The 21,350-nt window shown below is 41.9% G+C and overlaps 1 protein-coding gene across 3 annotated transcripts in view; it reads right to left on the reverse strand.

Moving 5' to 3' along the window:
- The window catches only part of rps6ka1 (ribosomal protein S6 kinase a, polypeptide 1), a 125,057-nt gene that overhangs the window by 35,091 nt on the left and 68,616 nt on the right, over window positions 1–21,350 (reverse strand). The window contains exons 1-2 of one of the 3 annotated variants that reach the window (XM_034195192.1): window positions 3,489–3,606; window positions 495–548 (exon numbers count right to left, since the gene is read on the reverse strand). The exons of 1 other annotated variant lie outside the window; for it this stretch is intronic. In XM_034195192.1, the coding sequence (XP_034051083.1) occupies window positions 495–548; window positions 3,489–3,536 (102 nt within the window). In that variant the 5' untranslated portion in view covers window positions 3,537–3,606. Of the gene's footprint in view, window positions 1–494; window positions 549–3,316; window positions 3,350–3,488; window positions 3,607–21,350 lie in introns of those variants that run through there. One more of the 3 variants, XM_034195193.1, reaches the window with a different exon arrangement.

The raw sequence follows: 21,350 nt of genomic DNA on the forward strand, positions 1-21,350 counted from the left end.
AGATATGTAGAGACAGATATAGAGACAGATATAGACAGACAGAGATGGAGATAGGTAGAGAGATAAAGAAATAGCTATAGACACAGATAGAGATAGGCAGAGATAGATAGAGATAGAGAGTGATAGAGATAGATAGCGATAGAAAGATAGAGAGATAGAGATAGATGACAATAGAGAGATAAAAACAGAGATGTAGATATAGAGATAGGCAGATAGAGATTGAGACAGAGATACAGATAAAGATGGATAGAGATAGATATAGAGAGATAGTTTTTTCATTTCATTATATTTGATGTTGGCAACACTTTATATGTCCCACAAGTGCTTTATAAATAAACTATAATGAGGATGAAAAATGCAATTTGCGGGCGCTGTTTTGCATTTAAACAATTATGACTGAATCCTGCAGCCAAAGCTACAATAAGCTGGAGCGTGTTTGCGTGGCGAGGCGTTCGAGACAACACAAAGCAGCTGCACACGCCGTCACAGCTTACCTGGGCTCTAATATTGGCCGAGTCCTTTTCAATCCAGGTGATATGAGATGTCTTCTAAAAGAGGAGGATGGTGGTTATGTTCACACAAAAGGGTCATGGCTTCAGCGTTTGCAAATTTGTGGACAACCGAAATACAAGGCAACATGTTCTGGATATGCATGATCCTTAAAGGGACGATCGTACCCGATTTACCGCACACGCGCGCGCACACACACACACACACACACCAGGCAGAGGTGGTGACAGGAAGCCTTTCTTCCCTCACGGTTCTCAGTTCCTCTTTTGTTGACCCGATCTCGCGTCCTTCCTGCCTGATAGCGCAGTGGTTCTCAGAACAACTGCTTCTTAAAATCTTTATGAAATTTGCAATAAGTGATTGCAGACACAAATCAGCGAGTCTGGTTAACGCAGTCACTTCGGTTAATTATGTTGTTTTCAGTGTGGACGCTGTACACTGAAAAGGAAAACAAAAACAAAAATGTCGTACAAAATGCAGACCTGAAGTGACAGATTTATACATTTTGTTTTGGGGTGGTGGTGTTATACGTTTCGGTAATAAAGTATATTTCCATATATTCTGTCTGAGGTATGTGTATTTAAAGTATGTCTCAGCAGATAACTTTTAAAGCTTTATTTTGCTGCAAAAAGGTGTTAAAGCAGCAAGAAAAAAAAACTAAAAACAAATGCTATGCATATGGCATATCTACCAAATACTTGAAATACAGCCAGAAAACAACACAAAGTTAACATTATAAACATACCAACTTTTCATGTACTACACAAGGTTAATTTAATGTGCCTAAAATGCCACATAATACTTTTATTAATATTTATAAATAATTATAAATAAGTAGAACCACTTATTCTTTAAAGCTACAGTGTGTATGATTTAGCATCATCTGGTGGTGAGGTTGGAGATTACATTATGCCGTCACCATTAAAGACATTATTTCTTTTCATATTTCCAGAATTTCTTCGGGGATGATTTTGTGATAAATAAGATTCATGATGCTTCATTTGACAAAAATGAGGGTTCTCAAATTCATTAACCTGCACCAGCAACCAGTACACGGTGTACAGGGGAGCAACCATGGGCTGCTTATCATTTATTTTCAATCTTCTGTGCTGCTTCATTCTAGACTAATGAAAACACAGCAATACGTTGTTGTCGGTAATTATACACTAATAAACATGGCTATGAATGAATGATTGAATTAAATTTTCCTTAAATCATACACAGTGTAGCTTTAAGAAAAAAATACATATACACTACTAAAAATGAAAAACTAAGAAATCACGTATACATAAGTATTCACAGCCTTTGCTCAATATTTTGTTGATGCACCTTTTAGCAGCAATTACAGCCTCAAGCCACAAGCTTGGTGCACCTATCTTTGGGCAGTTTTGCCCATTCCTCTTTGCAGCACCTCTCAAGCTCCATCAGATAGGATGGGGAGCGTCGTTGCCATTTTCAGATCTCTCCAGAGATCTTCAACTGGATTCAGGCCTGGGCACTGGCTGGTCCACTCAAGGACATTCACAGAATTGTCCTGAAGCCACTCCTTTGATATCTTCACTGTGTATTTACGGTCATTGTCCTGCTGAAAGATGAACCGTTGCCCCAGTCTGAGGCCAAGAGCGCTCTGGAGCAGGTTTACATCCAGGATGTCTCTGTACATTGCTGCATTCATCTTTCCCTCAATCCTGACTAGTCTCCCATTTCCTGCTGCAGAAGAACATCCCCACAGCATGATGCTGCCACCACAATGCTTCACTGTGAGGATGGCACTGGTTAGGTGATGAGCGGTGCCTGGTTTCCTCCAAACCAGGATGCCTGGCATCCCACCAAAGAGTTCCTTTTACTAAGGAGTGGCTTCCGTCTGGCCACTGTACCATACAGGTCCTTCTCCCCTGATCACGCATTTCAGTGGTAGGGTCAGCTCTAGGAGTCCTGGTGGATCAACACTTCTTGCATTTATAGAGGATGGAGGTCACTGTGCTCATTGGGACCTTCAAAGCAGCAGAAATGTTTCTGTACCCTTCTCCAGATTTGTGCCTCGTGACAATCCTGTCTCGGAGGTCTACAGACAATTCCTTTGACTTCATGCTTGGTTTGTGCTCTGACATGCACTGTCAACTGTGGGACCTTATATATAGACAGGTATGTGCCTTTTCAAATCATGTCCAGTCAACTGAATTTACCCCAGGTGGACTCAATTAAGCTGTAGAAACATCTCAAGGATGATCAGTGGAAACAGGATGCACCTGAGCTCAATTTTGTGCTTCATGGCAAATGCTGAGAATACTTATGTACACATGATTTCTTAGATTTTTTTTTTAAATAAATTAGCAAAAAAAAAAAAAAAAAAAAACTTTTTTCACATTGTCATTATGGGGTATTGTATGTAGAATTTTGAGGAAATAAATGAATTTCATTCATTTTGGAATAAGGCTGTAACAAAAAAAATGTGGAAAAAGTGAAGTGCTGTGAATATTTTATGGATGCACTATATTTGAAAATGTACTTAAAAAAAGCAACAATGCTCCCCGTAAAGTAGCAGAAAATCAGGTCAAAATCACAAGAGTGACTGAGTTTGAATTGTGGCCCGACTGACGTAAAGATGCTAAAATGCGAGCAACACAAAAAGTACAGTTTAAAATATAGAACGTGGGGCGTCAAAGGAGCTCACAATAACACACCAGGATGAACTCAATTCATAGCTATCGGCCTCATCATGTAGTGTTTTTATTTGTGTGTGGAGCTGCGGCATGAAGACGACTAATCTAATCAGCATGCTCACACTCCGATTAATTTTTCACACCTCAGAAGACGCCAGCATAGTCTCCACCCTGGTGGAAGTCGTCCGTTCCACTGCAGCTTCCCGGTTTACCTCGACACATCCATCACCCCAGTCACGCCCATAACCGGTACCTCAGTGACAAACAAAAACGAACAAAAAAAAGCACGCATAAAAAGAAAAAGTGGCGACTTGCCTCTCGTATGCGAGTTTTGGTGCGGAACATGAGCTTCCACTTGTCCATGTCCAGATATTTCCATGTCACTGACGCTGCCTCACTGTCTGCGACTCTCAACAAATAAAAAAAAAAAAAAGTGTTCTCACTATTAGCCAACACCTCCTCTGTGCAACACACAACGCTCACGGTGATGCAACCGGAACGCACAGGCGCACTAAAATGAGATGTGAAGTTTATAAATGGAAACGAGCTGCAGACTGAGGTGGTGGAGGAAGTGGCTTTAGAGTAACAGGAAGCATAACGACACAAAGTGACGGGCGACCATGCGGTGCATTGCGACAAACTTTTGGATTTCCGATAAGAAATGAGAAAGAAGATAGCGAGTGTGTAATATGAGCCCGGCAGACAAACACACACATTTGCAACAGATGGCTGCAGATTCTACTTCTCCTTTCGAGTCGGCGCTTCCAGTTCAATGTGAACAGGTGCAATGTCCTCTAGTAAACACCAGGGGTCAGTGCAGGTCCAGAGGCAGCCCGGTGTCCAGCAGGGATCCAGATTACAGGAGCTTTAAACAAGTAAGAGCACGTTAACATCATATCGGAAGTGCCAGCGGAAAGGCTCGTGAGCTAGACAGGAAAAGCCCAGAGAGGATCGTCTCTGCAGCAGCTGTGTGTGTCATGTCAAAGAGTCATGAGACGATGTTGTCCAGAGAGGTGCAAAACGCCAGAAAGTCCACATCGCTGTGGACGCTTGTGTTCGCCTTCCGGGTAAGGCTGCAGCAGCATCTACACCGCCTCACACACGTGACAGGAGCCAACAGGAGAAAAGAACAACGTTCCAAAGTGGGAATGTCATCCAGTCTCATCACCATTAGAACAAGTGTGTGTGTCACCAGTGTGTGTGTGTTTGAGTGAGTCCCGCATCAACACAAACTGCTACTTTAAATCATTCCGGTGCTCTGCATTTCTACTTTAAATAAAACCCCAACTATGCCAGCATGCCACGTTTTTGACACCCCGGAATGATGGGGGGGATTCCAAGCTTGTAAACCAGCATCGCAGACCGAACGGTCCCCCCTCCCGAAAACTCGGTCCACCTGCCTTCACAGCGCATGTGTCGTTTGGGACCACAGCAGCTCGTCTAAGACAGAGTCTCTTCACCCAAAGCAATCAAAGGGATTCATGTGATTATTAACCATCAGATGATAAAGGTAAACCACCTTAAACCATTCTAAAGTCAGTTTAAGCAGAAACAAGGCGAAACTCCATGACGCTTTGAAATGACCAACGCGCAGTGAGCGCATCAACTAGCAGCTCGTGCAGCCGCGGCGCTCTGATCACTTTCTGTGGAAATGATTGTTGTACAAAAGCTTCAGATATCTGTTGCTGAGACAGATAATGACTGCAGTGCAGTTTAAACACGGCGCTAATCAGTGAACCGCGGCTAATAACGCAGGTGCAGTGAAGGCAGGACGGACCAATTTTTAGAGGGGACCATTCGGTCTGCGACACTGGCACACAAATTAGCACACAGATTTGCGACAGTATATATGAGGCATTCTTAATTTCAGCAGTTCCATTGATTTATGCAAATTAGTAATCCAGTGATCATATTTGTTAGATTTGTGTCTGTAATATGCACACATTGTAAATATAACATTTACGGACATGAACCACACAATGAACTCCAATCAGGTCGTCTGCTCCTCAGGAGCTACGTATGGTGTTGGTATCAAGTGTGCAGCATGTATTTTTTAGGGTGCTATCATATTCCACACAGAAATCAATTCACCATCATTCATATGATCAGAAATTATATGATATATATTTTTAGATGATTATATTTAGTGATGTGGGAATGGACTGGTTGTCTGCCTCAGTGGTTGTCATCCAGGACCTGGGGCAGTTCCATGGTATTATGGTTGGGGCAAAGGGCAGCACCAGGGCATGCTCTCACACTTGACTTGATACAGGACGCGTGAAACAACCCTAAAATCTAATGCTGTCACATCTCATCATCTCCTATTCTGTCTGATCTTATCTCGTATCATATTTCATCTCATATCTCCTACATAATCACACACACACACACACACACACACACACACACACACCACACACACACACACACACACACACACACACACACACACACACACACACACACACACACACACCACACACACACACACACACACACACACACACACACACACACACACACACACACACAAATGTAAGCATCAAACAACCTTAAAATATAATCAGTTCATCAACTCCTAAAGCAGTATCTATGGAGTCAGTATCAAGTGTCCACCCTGTATTGTTAATGAGTCATCCTATTAATAGGAACAATCACTTTATTGTCATTTACATGTTAAAGTGTAAACCAAACTATCTTGAACTCTAATCAGCTCATCTATTCTCCAAGAACTACCTACAGCGTAAGTGTCAAGTGCTTAAATGGGAAATGGACTGCACTTATACAGGGCGTTTCTGTCTGATGCAGACCATCAAAGCGCTTTACTATGATGCCTCTCATTCACTCAATGTACCACCAACACTGACAACAAAAATGACTTTGCCATAATTAATATGCAAATATAGACATCAAACAACCTTCAAACCTAATCAATTCATCAAGCAGTACCTATAGTGCAGGTATTAAGTGTCCAACCTGTATTGATCATGAATTAACAAATCAAATCAGCTCATCTATTCTCCAGGGAGTACCTATGTGTAAGTGTCAAGTCTGTTGTGCAGTGAGGACTTCTGGCTAAAATAACAGTATTTTATAAATACCTACATAACGGTGGGGCATAAAAATGATGTGACAATATGGAAATATAGTTGTGACGATCTGGACAATATTTTTCCAGTTATCTACTTTCCTTATAAATAGGATGACGCCATTTCTTGCTTCCATTTCTCCTCTCATCCAAAACGTGCCGTCACACTTTGGAGTGCACGAATGACTCATTCATCATCTTTGTTCATCATCATTCATTTGCTCTAATGAATGGACGGCCCTGAGGTGCACACTCGTCCTTAAACCCACTCACGTCTTCACTCTGGTCAGCTTCATTTTGGCCACGTTCTCTCTCAGTTATTCCTTCATTACATCTCCTTTGTACTTCCACACCTGTGAGCCTCGGCTGACAGACGGTGATGAGGAAAGGAGGAGAGTTAGAGCAGGTGAGGCGACAAACGGCTATAAATCCTAAATGCTTATAATTAATTAATCTGTTCTTATCTGTCTGTCCATTAGTAGATATCTCAAAAACTAATTGAGGAATTTTAACCAAATTCTGTACATTAGTTACACCCCAACCAAGGATGAATGCCTCAACGTTTAAGAATCAGGGGTCAAAAGCCAAAGTCACAGTGCAAGGTCAAAAATTTGCCTAACAAAAACATAGATTTGGAGAAAGTTTTTTTGGGTTTGTAACTCATGAATCAGAGGTGACAGATGCATGTTTACTGTTAGAAATATGGACTTTCAAAATGTACCACCGCATTTCACGTTGAGTAACCTTGAAGGTCCCAGTGAAGGTCGCTCAAGCTTTGGTGGTTTATAGCGAGTAAACGTGCCAGATTTGCCCCAGTGACACATGAATAGTAAGTCATGTGTGGGCTTTCAAAATACACCATTGCATTTGACCTTGAGGGTCCAATCAAGGTCATTCAGATACGATTGATTATGGTGGATGAATGGTGGCGGATACGTCGAGGGTTGCTAAAGACATGACGTCATTTGTGGGCTTTAGAAAAATACCACTGCATTTCACTTTGAATGACCTTGAAGGTCACAATCGAGGTCAATCATCTCTTTATTTTTTATAGTGCCTTTATATTGGCTGGGACGTCTCTAGCTGAAGTAGAACCGCTCGACAAATTTCTGTCGGAACCAGACAGCAGTCTGTACACAAACAAATTTTGGATTGGGTTGTGTTTGAACTATCTGACTGTTTTTGCAAGTTGAGTAAGAACAATTTTGTATTGGATTGTTATTGAACGATTGTGTTGAACTGTCTGGAACCTCTTGACCTCAAAAGACAAGTGACGCACACCAAAACGTAAGCCCTTTTTTCTCTTGTTTATAAATTAATTAAATAACAAATGGCAAGGATCTACAACCCCAGTTCCAATGAAGTTGGGACGTTGTGTGAAATGTAAATAAAAACAGAATACAATGATTTGCAAATCCTCTTCAACCTATATTCAAATGAATAGACCACAAAGACAAGATATTTAATGTTCAAACTGATAAACTTTGTTGTTTTTGTGCAAATATTTGCTCATTTTTAAATGGATGACTGCAACATGTTTCAAAACAGTTGGGACAGTGGTATGTTTACCACTGTGTTACATCACCTTTCCTTCTAACAACACTCAATAAGCATTTGGGAACTGAGGACACTAATTGTTGAAGGTTTGTAGGTAGAATTCTTTCCCATTCTTGCTTGATGTACAACTTCAGTTGTTCAACAGTTCGGGGTCTCCGTTGTCGTATTTTGTGCTTCATAATGCACCACACATTTTCAATGGGTGACAGGTCTGGATTGCAGGCAGGCCAGTCTAGTACCCGCACTCTTTTACTATGAAGCCACGCTGTTGTAACACGTGCAGAATGTGGCTTGGCATTGTCTTGCTGAAATAATCAGGGATGTCCCTGAAAAAGACGTTGCTTGGATGGCAGCATGTGTTGCTTCAAAATCTGGATGTACCTTTCAGCATTGATGGTGCCATCACAGATGTGTAAGCTGCCCATGCCATGGGCACTAACACACCCCCATACCATCACTGATGTTGGCTTTTGAACTTTGCACTGATAACAATCTGGACGGTCTTATTCTTCTTTTGTCTAGAGGACACGACGTCCATGATTTCCTAAAACAATATGAAATGTGGACTCAGACAACAGCACACTTTTCCACTTTGCGTCTGTCCATTTCAAATGAGCTCAGGCCCAGAGAAGGCAGCTGTGTTTCTGGATGTTGTTGATGTATGGCTTTTGCTTTGCATGGAAGAGTTTTAACTTGCACTTGTAGATGTAGCGGTGAACTGTGTTAACTGACAATGGTTTTCTGAAGTGTTCCTGAGCCCACACGGTAATAACCTTTAAACAATGATCTTGGTTTTTAATGCAGTACCACCTGTGGGATCGAAGGTCACGGGCAATCATTGTTGATTTTTAGCCTTGCTGCTTACATGTAGAAAGTTCTCCAAATTCTGTGAATCGTCTGATTATATTATGGACTGTAGATGATGGAATCCCTAAATTCCTTGCAATTGAACATTAAGAAACATTGTTCTTAAACTGTTGGACTATTTTTTTATGCAGTTGTTCACAAAGTGGTGATCCTCGCCCCATCTTTGCTTGTGAACGTCTGAGCCTTTTGGGGATGCTCCTTTAATATGCAATCATGACACTCACCTATTTCCCATTAAGTGTTCTTTGAGCATTCATCAACTTTCCCAGTCTTTTGTTGCCCCGTCCCAACTCTTTTGAAATGTGTCGCAGGCATCCATTTCAAAATGAGCAAATATTTGCACAAAGTTTATCAGTTTGAACATTAAATATCTTGTTTTTGTGCTGTATTCAGTTGAATATAGGTTGAAGAGGATTTGCAAATCATTGTATTCTGTTTTTATTTACATTTCACACAACGTCCCAACTTCATGGGAACTGGGGTTGTATTTTAGGTGTTATATAAAACAAATAATGAATGTTCTTTCATTTGTGCAATGGAAAGAATATTTCATCAGGTGAAAGATGAAATGTATCATTCAACGAGGTTGTGCTGTGATCCGGATATGGATTCTGGATCAAGATTTCACTTTATATAGGCTTTGATGGATTACGTAAAAAAACAAAAAACAAAAAAAAAACAACCTTCATGGATTCTTAGCAAATTTGCACCACAGATAGATATTAGGGCTCCACTGACTTTTGAAGGTGATCTGGATCCGGATTGGCCGACGTCAGAAACCTCTGATTGCTCTTCTTATTTGTGTAATAACGCAACAGGAAGACAGTGTCGTGTGGGCCGCCAGAAGAGGAGGTACTGCTGGCCCACCACCAGAGGGCGCCCTGCCTGAAGTGCGGGCTTCAGGCACGAGAGGGCGCTGCCGCCTCACAGGAACAGCCAAGGTGACAGCTGTCTCTCATCAACTATGACAGCTGTCACCGATCATCTGCACTTCATCCCGGATAAAAGCAGGATGACACCTCCACCACGTCGCCAAGATATCGTTCTTCTACGGAGGTAATACTCTCAGCCTGAATAATCCGATATTGATTCCAGTTGATACATCGTTGCAGCTGTCTCCCCGGAGGACCGGCGTGGGCCGCGACTGCTTCGCTCTGCTTTTCGCCAGATAAGTGAATAGACAGACGCTGCACGAGTGTGTGTTAGAGGTGGAGGTGGAATTCCCACCGTTGTTGTTACTGGGTGTACACACACCCACACTTGACTGTCTTTGCTCTTCGCCAGCAGTACCAGATCCGACACGCAGAGACGGTGGCCACCTGAGGGACTCGGGACCTGGCGGCTCCAGTATCCTTCGGGTTCGGTGGCGGAGGAAATCGTGTGGTTCCGGTTCTTCTCTAGACGGACGTCTCCTATCGTCGAGCCTGCCCACACGACACCTTTATTCATTGACTTTGTATTTATTCTATAATCTGCTGTGTGTGGTTGTGGCATTCACAACAGTAACATGTTCAAATTTAACTCCTTCTATTGTCCGTTCATTTACGCCCCCTGTTGTGGGTCCGTGTCACTACACTTTCGTAACAGACAGAGCCAAAAATATGAAAAGTGAGATCAATATGTCTGATAACATTAGAGTTGGACATAAGAATTTTATGCAATCAGTTCCAAAGCACATGAATGTAGAAATCACTGGGTTTACTGGGAATTTAAGATATTGACAGCAGGTTGTCTGTCATTGTTGAAAGGCAACATACTGCCACCACTGACCTCTCTGTGTAGCAGTGTATTGGGGTTAATACCCATCCTGTAGCACTGGGTGCCATCTGTTCCATTGACTCATTCAATTAGATTTACGACACACACACACACACACACACACACACACACATATATGAGTGCTATTGTCAACAACCTCACAGGAGCTCGAAGACTATGACTCCTATACCCACCAGTGCCAGAAGAATCACTGAATCCAAATCATTTAAGGCAGATCAGTAGATATTAGCACAAGGTCAAGATGCCACGAGAACCGATACTTTGGAACAAGTTCATGTCAAAATTCTGAAATTGTAACTGTACTTGTTTTCCCCAGTACCACAGGTACAGAAGACGCATTTCTCCGAAAAAAGCTGTTAAACACAGAGCACTTAAACACGACGACACGAAGGCAGCGACAACTGCAGCTGCAGCCGTCACTGCTGTGCCGTTGGAGGCAGATGACCAAGGAGTAAGAACTGATTTGTAAAAGCCAACATGCAAACGGCGGCATCGCATGTTTCAGACCAAAGGACACCTCAAATTTAGCAACACACCGAACACATTTCAGAGTGAGTGAGTTTCTATTCATGTTCATGATGCAAGTGTAGCTCTGTGGTTAAGTAGACATCGCTTTTAGTAGTAGTAGTAGTAGTAGTAATAATAGCACTACTACCATGCTGTGTCCATTAGGAGAACACAGAATGATCATAAACATAAAATATAATGCAATGCTAAAATACCCTCGGCCACATGAGCATAACATTGGGCAACAGAATGTGACCTTTTGACCTCTTAAAATAAGTCACTGTTAACCATCTTTGAACTTGTCCAAGGTCTGTGTCCCAAGAATGCTCCCTGTGAATTTGAAGACCCTGACAGTATTAGGACTGGAGTTATGCTGAGCACAGACAGACAGACAGACGCAAAGACTTCGCAATACCCGATGGCTATATTTTGGCCTCTGGTAAAAACATAATACAAATACAGCAGGGTATGTACATTTTAAATAAATATTCCTGGTTTGCAAGTGAGGTTGCACAACAAATCAAATGAAACCCGAATGTCCATCAACATCCATCTGAAACACTGTACTATGTTTGAATCTTGCACTTGTGTGACCCAAGTCAATCAATCAATCAATTTTTTTTTATATAGCGCCAAATCACAACAAACAGTTGCCCCAAGGCGCTTTATATTGTAAGGCAAGGCCATACAATAATTATGTAAAACCCCAACGGTCAAAACGACCCCCTGTGAGCAAGCACTTGGCTACAGTGGGAAGGAAAAACTCCCTTTTAACAGGAAGAAACCTCCAGCAGAACCAGGCTCAGGGAGGGGCAGTCTTCTGCTGGGACTGGTTGGGGCTGAGGGAGAGAACCAGGAAAAAGACATGCTGTGGAGGGGAGCAGAGATCGATCACTAATAATTAAATGCAGAGTGGTGCATACAGAGCAAAAAGAGAAAGAAACAGTGCATCATGGGAACCCCCCAGCAGTCTAAGTCTATAGCAGCATAACTAAGGGATGGTTAAAAACACCTGTTAAAAATCGTGTGTGCGGTATGTGCTTCTGAGCGAATCAATGGTCAATATGGCACCTTTCCTGATGTGGCTGTAAAAGTGTTGATTTGCTTATAAAACAAAACAAATAAAAAATAAAAACAATCTGAGGGCTGCATATATATAATATATGCAAATGCTGCAGGCGATGTAGCAGAGGTTGCATAGGATTAGCGTAAATGCTACAGGAGAGGTAGCACAGGATTAGCGTAAATGCTACAGGAGAGGTAGCACAGGATTAGCACATATGCTACAGGAGAGGTAGCACAGGATTAGCACAGATGCTACAGGAGATGCGGCAGAGGTAGCACAGGGTTAGCATAAATGCTACAGGAGAGGTAACACAGGATTAGCGCAGATGCTATAGGAGATGTAGCAGAGGTAGCACTGGATTAGCGCAAATGCTACAGGAGATGTAGCAGAGGTAGCACTGGATTAGCGCAAATGCTACAGGAGATGTAGCAGAGGTAGCACAGGATTAGCGCAGATGCTACAAGAGATGTGGCAGAGGTAGCACAGGATTAGCGTAAATGCTACAGGAGAGGTAGCACAGGATTTGCGCAGATGCTACAGGAGATGTGACAGAGGCAGCACAGGCTTAGCGGAAATGCTACAAGAGAAGTAGCACAGGATTAGCGGAGATGCTACAGAGGTAGCATGGGATTATCAGAAATGCTACAGGAGAGGTAGCACAGGAGTAGCGGAGATGCTACAGAACATGTAGCAGAGGTAGTGCAGAATTAGCGCAGATGCTACAGGAGATGTAGCAGAGGTAGCACGATTATCGGAAATGCTACAGGAGATGTGTCACAGGATTAGATGAGACAAGGAAAGAAAAAAGAATATGGTGATAATACAAGCACTGAGGTCATCAGAGTTTAAGATGAGATGGCTGGGTGCAGTGCAGAGAATAAGGAACATAGCCCGATTATAAAAAGTCCAAAAACAATTACAACACCTCTCCAATGTCTTTCTTCCATGTAACCATTCCAAACCTCACACACAAAATCCATATCTCAATCAATACTTCCTGCTTACGCCATCCCATTCAGGGCTGCAACAACTAATAGACAAAATCAATACATTTGACAATGAAATATAGCTGGCAAGAAATTTCATTATGAATCGGCTGCATCTGTTCATGTTGCATCGTTACGGCGGAAAGAATATTCCACATGACAGAACCTTGGAGGAAAACAGACCAGCACAGCTGGTCTCACTGCAGTCTTGTAAACGTTCCCTTTCACTCTTGCAGATATCCTTCTGTCACAAATCACTCCTGCCAACTCTCCATTACTATGGATAGTTGTCCCCCAGTATTTAAACTCATCTATCTTCCACCTCTACTCCTTGTAATCTCATTATTTTACCATGCTTCCCCACATACACACTTGTACTCAGTCTTACTCCAAATGACTTTCATTCCCCTTCTCTCCAGAGCCTATCTCCACCTCGCCAGGTGAGTCTCACCCTGCTGTCTACTCTTACTACAGATCACACTGTTATCTGCAAACATCACAGTCCATGATGGATACTCCTGTTTGAGCTCATCCATCAACCTGACCATCACTACCACAAAACTGAAAAGGCCCAGAATAGATTCTTGATGTTATACACCGCCACCTTCAACATTTGTATTTCTTACTGGTCGATGTACATGAAGGTAATGCATATTTAGTGACTTGAAAATGTTCACGTAAACGTGATGAGTTGCACCAACAATAATCCTCAGTGGTGGGCACTGTTCCACTAATCCATTAACTGCTAAGTAGCGAAGCTAACGTTTTCATTAGCGGATTAGCTTTTCAGCTAACTGTGAAAACCATCCGCTAACTTTCAGTCTGCTAACTTTTTTTTTTTTTGCTGGTAAAGTGGGTCAATTTAACAGTCAAAAACGTTTGTAAATCCTAAAATTAGACATGCTAGTTGCTGTTTATGAACACAGAGAGCTAGCTAACACTTCCGATTCACAGGTCAAAGCACGCAAGCACTGGTAAGAAGACAAAAAGTTACACTGTGGACAAAAACGGTATGTAAACAGCTCAAAAAGTCAGTATTTTTATGTATTTATTTTTTGTGCATTTGTTTTGTGTTTGTGAATGCAATACGGGTGAGCCGTAGCTCTGTTAACAGTTTAGAAATATATAATATAAACTGTGACTTTTAATACTGCGATTTACTGCTTTTGAAGAAGATGATGACAGTTTGGTTTTTTAAATTTAGTTATTTATTTTTCGTGTGTTCATTTTGTGTTTGTGATCACCTTTGAATTTACCCAGCAGCCCCTGCGGTGCTTAAACTTGAAACTGGCTTATCAGTAGCTGACAGTGTAATCTAATGTGGCCGCGACTGAGTCAATACTAAAAGTTAGCGGTTAGCGGTAACGTCCGCTAAATTTTTTTTTGTGGTTTATCGTTTTAGCGTTATAAAAGCTAGCTTTTCAGTTAGTGGCTTAATGGTTATTGAAGCTAACTTTACAGTTAGCTGTGCACACCACTGATTATCCTCAGATTGACTTTGTGCAATTACTTATGATCTCCAAAAACGGAGGGATTGTGCATAAAAATGGCTGTAATTCTGAAATGGTTAATGGGAGAACTTTAAAATTACAAGTCCATACTACAAACACGTTTATTATTCTATTTAAACTCCACAGCAGTCCTGTACAAAGGAAAAATGACAAAAACTGTGCCACTGTTCAGATGGACTTGACTGAATATAAAATAAACTAAATGCCAAACTGAATAAAAACTTAAAATCTAAACTCCAGTCTAGTGATTGAAAAGAACAAAAACAAAACAACCCCTTTCCACCCGTTTTTGTGGAATTTGCCAGAATGGCCAAAGGGAAGGGGAGTAAACAGTGAATGAAGAGAACTTTTCTATTTTTCAGAGCAGCTGGAAAAATAACAGATGGAGCCAATTTAAGCAACAATTTGCCAGAATGTTTGTTGGAGTGCTCCCAGCGGCCAATGTTAGACAAACTGTCACCTCTTCACCAATTTTTGCATGAAGGTTTCAATTCCGCTAGGTTTGACACACACTTTTGGTGGCACTCACACAAAGAGTGAATAAATTATTAAAAACTGAGCATTTCATCCAGAAATTAAAATAATAAAACAAACACAAACTGAGAGACAAGTGTATGGTTACATCAAGTGCCCAATCCCATCGGGGGCTTCATCACAGTGGGGTGAAAAAAGGGGCAGTCAAAGAAAATTCACATTTTCCCTACTGCATAGGTTGCTGCAACCATGGCAACCAAGGTCAGGGGTTACTTGCTGAAGGGAATGTGAAAAGGGAATAAAAAAAAAAATAGAGAAAAAAACCCTCAAACACAGGAAGCATCTACAAAAGTAGTATGAACTTTAAGCATCGCACTTGTAGAGCGCAAACCTCCACCAACAGTGGTTTCCAATTCCACAAATTTTCACCTTAGAAAAAAATTTCAAAGTCAAAAACCTGTTAGAACTTAGTCCATTTCATAAGCTAAATTAGATGTGATCAAATCTCAGGGGTATGTATTTAGTTCATGCACTTGAATCTGTTTTTCTGTGGCGTTGTCAGTTTTTTTCCCCAGCTTTCTCGGTTTCTGAATTCTTTTTGCAATAATTTTCACAGAACATTGGTTATCTCTGCTATGCATAATTTGTCATGGCTTTTTGGCACTTTTTTTACGACTGGTGACTGGAAGACAAACAGGCATAACATTAGAACCTCCATCCAATTTTGTTGGTGTAGGTAAATCTATAAAAATGAGAGTGACTGAGTGATTGAGCTCTAATGCAAAATGTACACCAAATGGGCTTTTCAATATTAAATTCAAAAATCCACAATCCTAATCAGATCTGGATCAAACTTTGCCAGGCAATAGTGAGTGCCAGTCTGCACCTCACTTTCAAATATGAGGGTGATTGGGGCACATTTGATTCAGATATAATGTAAAATATATATTAAATGGGGTTTTCAATGTTAAATTTAAATAACCACAAAATCTGTAATCTAGATCAGATCTGGATCAAACTTTGTCAGTTGATAAAGAATACCAACCAACATAACGCTCTCAAATACGGAAGAAAATTTTTCTTTTATAACAGAGTTATGACTTTCTGAAAATTCGTGCAATGGTAAAGGATAAAGATTTTTCCAATTTTCCAGGATTTTCCTGACTTTGACCTTTGACCTTGAAAATTAAATCAGTTCTTGCCTATCAGGATATGAATCACTGTAAAAATGTAATAATGTTCACCAACACACAAACAAACAAACAAACAAACAAACAAGGGCCAAAAACACAGTAAACCATGAATTAAATTACACAGAAAAGAAAGCAGAAAATACGGCATCAACAGCCATATTAATGAGACCAGTAAAAGAATGAGGGGGAACTGGTTTGCAGATATTCCTTAAATCACCCCTGAGAGTATGAAGCGTGAAACTATGGCAACTGTGCATTCTCCGTCTCCCATTTCCCAGCATCCTCTTTGTAAGAAGAGTTGATAAAAGCATCAAGGCCATGCAAACACAGGAAACATGCTCCGCGCGATGCTTCCAGATTAAACAGCCTCTGCACTGCACTTCAATTTAAAAAATTCTTTCCATCCCGCATGTGAATTAATTCACCTCCAGTAACTCCAACAGCAATAATGGCAGCCTTTAAAAGTTGGCTGTTAGAGCTTTTAATTGTCATAGAGCGCTTTCAGAATGATTTATCTGCAAAACGATGCACGTGCACAGCGGATGATTATTAATGGCCAGTCTCAACCCATTTGTGTGCATGTGTGCGCGCAAGAGAGATGCTCAGTGCGCGAGTGTGCAAACTGATGAATTGACAAAAATCCCTGAGTGCATCTGTCGGGATTTATGAAAATGAGCAATCGAGCCTGTGCACGCAGGCACATCCATGCACTCACACACATTAATAAACATAAACCAGTGCACCCCCCCCCAGTGGCCAAGTTGCAATCGGGGCTTAGCGACGCTGAGGACATGGTAACCATGACAACTAGGCCAACAGCAGTGATGAATGTCACGACAGAGGAGGGGGTGAGCTGAATAGATGGATGCTGAGGCGGGTGGGCATCTGAGTCAGGTCTCAAGTTTTTAAAAATCGCTTCTGAAACGATGAAACACACCAATATCGCCCATTTTCATTTCATGCTGCAGCCATTCATCGGATTTGGCTGCATCCTGTGCTTTCTCATTCATACGGTTCAAGTCTGATTCGTAATGGTCCTGAAATACCTGAATGAACTGAATTTGAAAGACTCTCGCTGGCAAAGTGAGATTTGTTTTACAGTGCGTCACACAAGCAGCGGCGAACACTACATGGAGGCTTCATGAATCTAAAACACAAATCATTTCAAGATACATGTAACTTAAACCGCACCTGCTCCTACGCATGTAATACTATTTACTGCAACAAGTCTAGGTATGCCCAACAGGAGGCAGGCAAGTAACAAGTATGGTCAACCGCACCTCCTCCTAATTTCCCACCCATGCATGTAATACTATTTACTGCAACAAGTCTAGGTATGCCCAACAAGGGGCAGGCAATTAACATGTATGGTCAACCGCACCTGCTCCTAATTTCTGTCATGCATGATGACAAGACAACTCCCTGCAACAAACCCAGACATGCAAAATCAGCCACACCTCCTCTTAATTTCCAGCATCCACAAACCCCCCAGCAGATGGCAGTGGTCAGCAGGTGGAAAGCAGGTCTATAGGATAACATATAAGTGAAAACAGTGCATTAAAGTCACGTTATTCTGACTGTATGCTGTTTTAATGCCGCGTTCCATTGTACGCCAAACATGGACAACAACAACAAAAATCTTCAACTCAGCAAAGTGCAATGGAGCAGCCATTCCAAGTCCGTGTAGACCAAGTTCCTTCTACTACGGTTGCCCATGTTCCAAAAAAGTGCAAAAACGGGATGAAAGTGCTTAATCCATCTTGCCTCCTAACATGTAAGTAAGTCCCTTCGGCTGCTCCCTTGTTTGCACTCGGGGTCGCCACAGCAAATCCAAGGTGGATCTGCATGTTGAATTGGCACAGGTTTTACGCCGGATGCCCTTCCTGACGCAACTCCACATTACATGGAGAAATGTGGCAGGGGTGGGATTTGAACCCAGAACCTTCCGAACTGAAACCAAGCGCATTAACCACTTGGCCACCACCAAAATGCTTCAAATGGTGATGCAAGCACCAAATTTGGCACACATACTCCTTAGACATTACTCTTTTAAAAATGCTGGGTACCCACGTGAACTTTCAATAGGCGGCCAAGAAGGGGTCAATTGAAGTATTACACAGGGTTCAAAATTTTAAAATGCTCCAATCATATTGAAAGGTATTCCATATTATTTGTCTGATCATAAAGATTCCAAAAAGGTATAGTTTGGACTATCTGTGAATGAATGGTCTGGAGTTATGGGGTAAAAACTGGAGGGAGGTGGGTGGGGAGGGGGGAGGTGATGGTCTAGTGGTTAAGGTGTTGGGCTTGAGACCAGAAGATCCTGGGTTCAAATCCCCGTCTGACTGGAAAATCACTAAGGGCCCTTGGGCAAGGTCTTTAATCCCCTATTGCTCCCGGTGTGTAGTGAGCGCCTTGTATGGCAGCACCCTGACATTGGGGTGAATGTGAGGCATAATTGTAAAGCGCTTTGAGCGTCTGATGCAGATGGAAAAGCGCTATATAAATGCAGTCCATTTACCATTTACCAAAAACAGCAAGAACACTGAGAAAGGTCAATTTCAGTTTGTACAGGGGTCAAAAGTTAAAGTTGCTCCAATTTTGGTAAAAAGTGGTGCAAATTACTGGTTGAGCTAATAGGATTAATAAATGGAATAGTTTTGACTGTGTTGCGTGCTTGGTTTGCAAAGTAAAGGTTAAACAATATCAGCGTCCATTGGATTCTATGACATGTGACATATGGTACCCTGTAACATGATAACTAAGCATGATACATGATGCAAACTATTCCTTTTTAAAACCGTATTCACCCAACTAATAATTTGCGTCACTTTTTACCAAAATTGGAGCAACTTTAACTTTTGACCCCTGTACAAACTGAAATTGACCTTTGTCACTGTTCTTGCTGTTTTTACCCCATAACTCCGGAACATTCATTCACAGATAGTCCAAACTATACCTTTTTAGAATCTTTATGATCAGACAAATAATATGGAATACCTTTCAATATGATTGGAGCATTTTTAAATTTTGACCTCTGTGCAATACTTCAATTGACTCCTTCTTGGCCGTCTATTGAAAGTTCACGTGGGTACCCGGCATTTTTAAAAGAGTAATGTCTAAGGAGTATGTGTGCCAAATTTGGTGCTTGCGTCACCATTTGAAGGATCCCTCAGTAAATATTCACTTATCTGCTGCACTAAAACTGGAGGGGATGGATTCCTTCAACCGGCAATGCAGTGTACATTGCACACTTTTGCAAATGATGGCAAACACGCTCGGACAAACTAAGTAGGCAAGAAAGTAGGAGAGCAGCAGAAGTTAGCTTCTATGCTGTAGTGTGCTGGGACAGCAGGCTGAAGGCAGCTGACACAAACAGACTCAATAAGTTCATCAGGAGAGCTGGCTCTGTCCTGGGGGTTGATCTGGAGTCTGTGGTGGAGGTGTCAGAGAGGAGGATGCTGAGGAAACTGCTCAGCATCCTGGACAACACCTCCCACCCCCGCTTGCCACACCGACATCCTATCAGAGCACCTTCAGGCATAGACCGAGACCAATAAGGGCTCTTGCTCAAGGTCTTTAATCCCCTATTGCTCCCGGTGTGTTGTGAGCACCTTGTATGGCAGCAGCCTCACATCAGGGTGAATGTGAGGCATAATTGTAAAGCATTTTGAGCGTCTGATGCAGATGGAAAAGCGCTATATAAATGCAGTCCATTTATTGTTCACGGTTTACTCTTTCGAGACTCTGGCAAAAAATAATTTCCTTTGAGATAAATAAAGTTGATCTTATCTTATTATCTTATTAGCGCAAAACAAAAGTCAAAGACTTAGAGGACAAGGACAGACTGGGTACTTGAACAGGGTAATTACGTGTTACCAAAACTACACTGGGGAGGTGATGATCTTGTGGTTAAGCGTTGGGCTTGAGACCAGAGAATCCTCGGCTCAACACCCTGTGTGGCCAGAAAATCACTAAGGACCCTTGGGCAAGGTCCTTAATCCCCAAGTTGCTCCCGGTGTGGAGTGAGCGTCTTGCATGGCAGCACCCTGACATCGGGGTGTGAATGGTGAATGTGAGGCATCAATGTAAAGTGCTTTGTGCTTCTGATATAGACAGAAAAAGCGCTATGTAAATGCATTCTGTTCTCCATTTACCATAAACTGCTGCAGCAGTCTGCACAGAAACATGACTAACAATCACAGAGAAACTTCTGAAGCGCACCGCTTGCTTGTGCCCCTCCAGGGACTGGCAAGGCAATTATAACGGCGCCTCTTATTAGCACAAACAACAAGGAGCCATTTTAATTTGTGTTAATACCTTCTGGTGAGGGTCAATTAACTTGCAGCACGAAAGCACCACAATGACTCACACTTGATAAGACGGGAAGGATGACGGGCGCGCAACTGTCTGCATGTGCGTGCGTGCGGATGGGCCAAGGTAAATGGGTTTTTTTCTTTTCTAAGTCTACTCAATGTGTGTGTGTTAGAGTAAAGTCAGTCTTTGCAGACGTCAAACATTATTCTTGACTTTTAAACTGCAAATTTCAATTCAGGTTCTCACAACGACAAACGGACTGAAGGCTGCGCTCTCTTCTTGACAAAAATGAATCCAGAAACTTTGCAAGGACAAACGTGAGTGCGATGAATCACGGCAGGCAATCAAGGACGCCTGCACCACCAAGTCATTAACTAACCTGGCTTTATCTGAGCGGACGGACATGATGATTCATTTGATTTTAACGTGCAGTGCAGCAAAGGAGTGATGCAGAGACCAAATGGAAATAAAGAAAAAGACGGCAGCAGAGCCAAAAGGTTGTTGGTACAGTATTTATCAATAATACATACATCCTGAATCAGCTAAAACAAAACAAAAAACATCAGTATAGATGTGTCAAGATTCAAAAATGAAGTGTGATGCGCTTTCATTCACATGCTCACCAGAGACTGAGGTGGAGTTGGTTCTAGGTTTGGAATCATTGGTTGAGACCTTACATGTTTATAGATCTTTGACGTAACTTATGGTGTAATTTGGCGACGTGTAATCAACTGAAATCACGTGAATTAGCTTCTTTTTCCCCACAGAGTGGACCTATAGTGTCAGTATCAGGTGCGTATATGGTATTCACAAGACAAATCTCTTCATACTC

Source organism: Thalassophryne amazonica, chromosome 19, assembly GCF_902500255.1.
Source record: "Thalassophryne amazonica chromosome 19, fThaAma1.1, whole genome shotgun sequence".
NCBI classification, from domain to species: Eukaryota; Metazoa; Chordata; class Actinopteri; order Batrachoidiformes; family Batrachoididae; genus Thalassophryne; species Thalassophryne amazonica.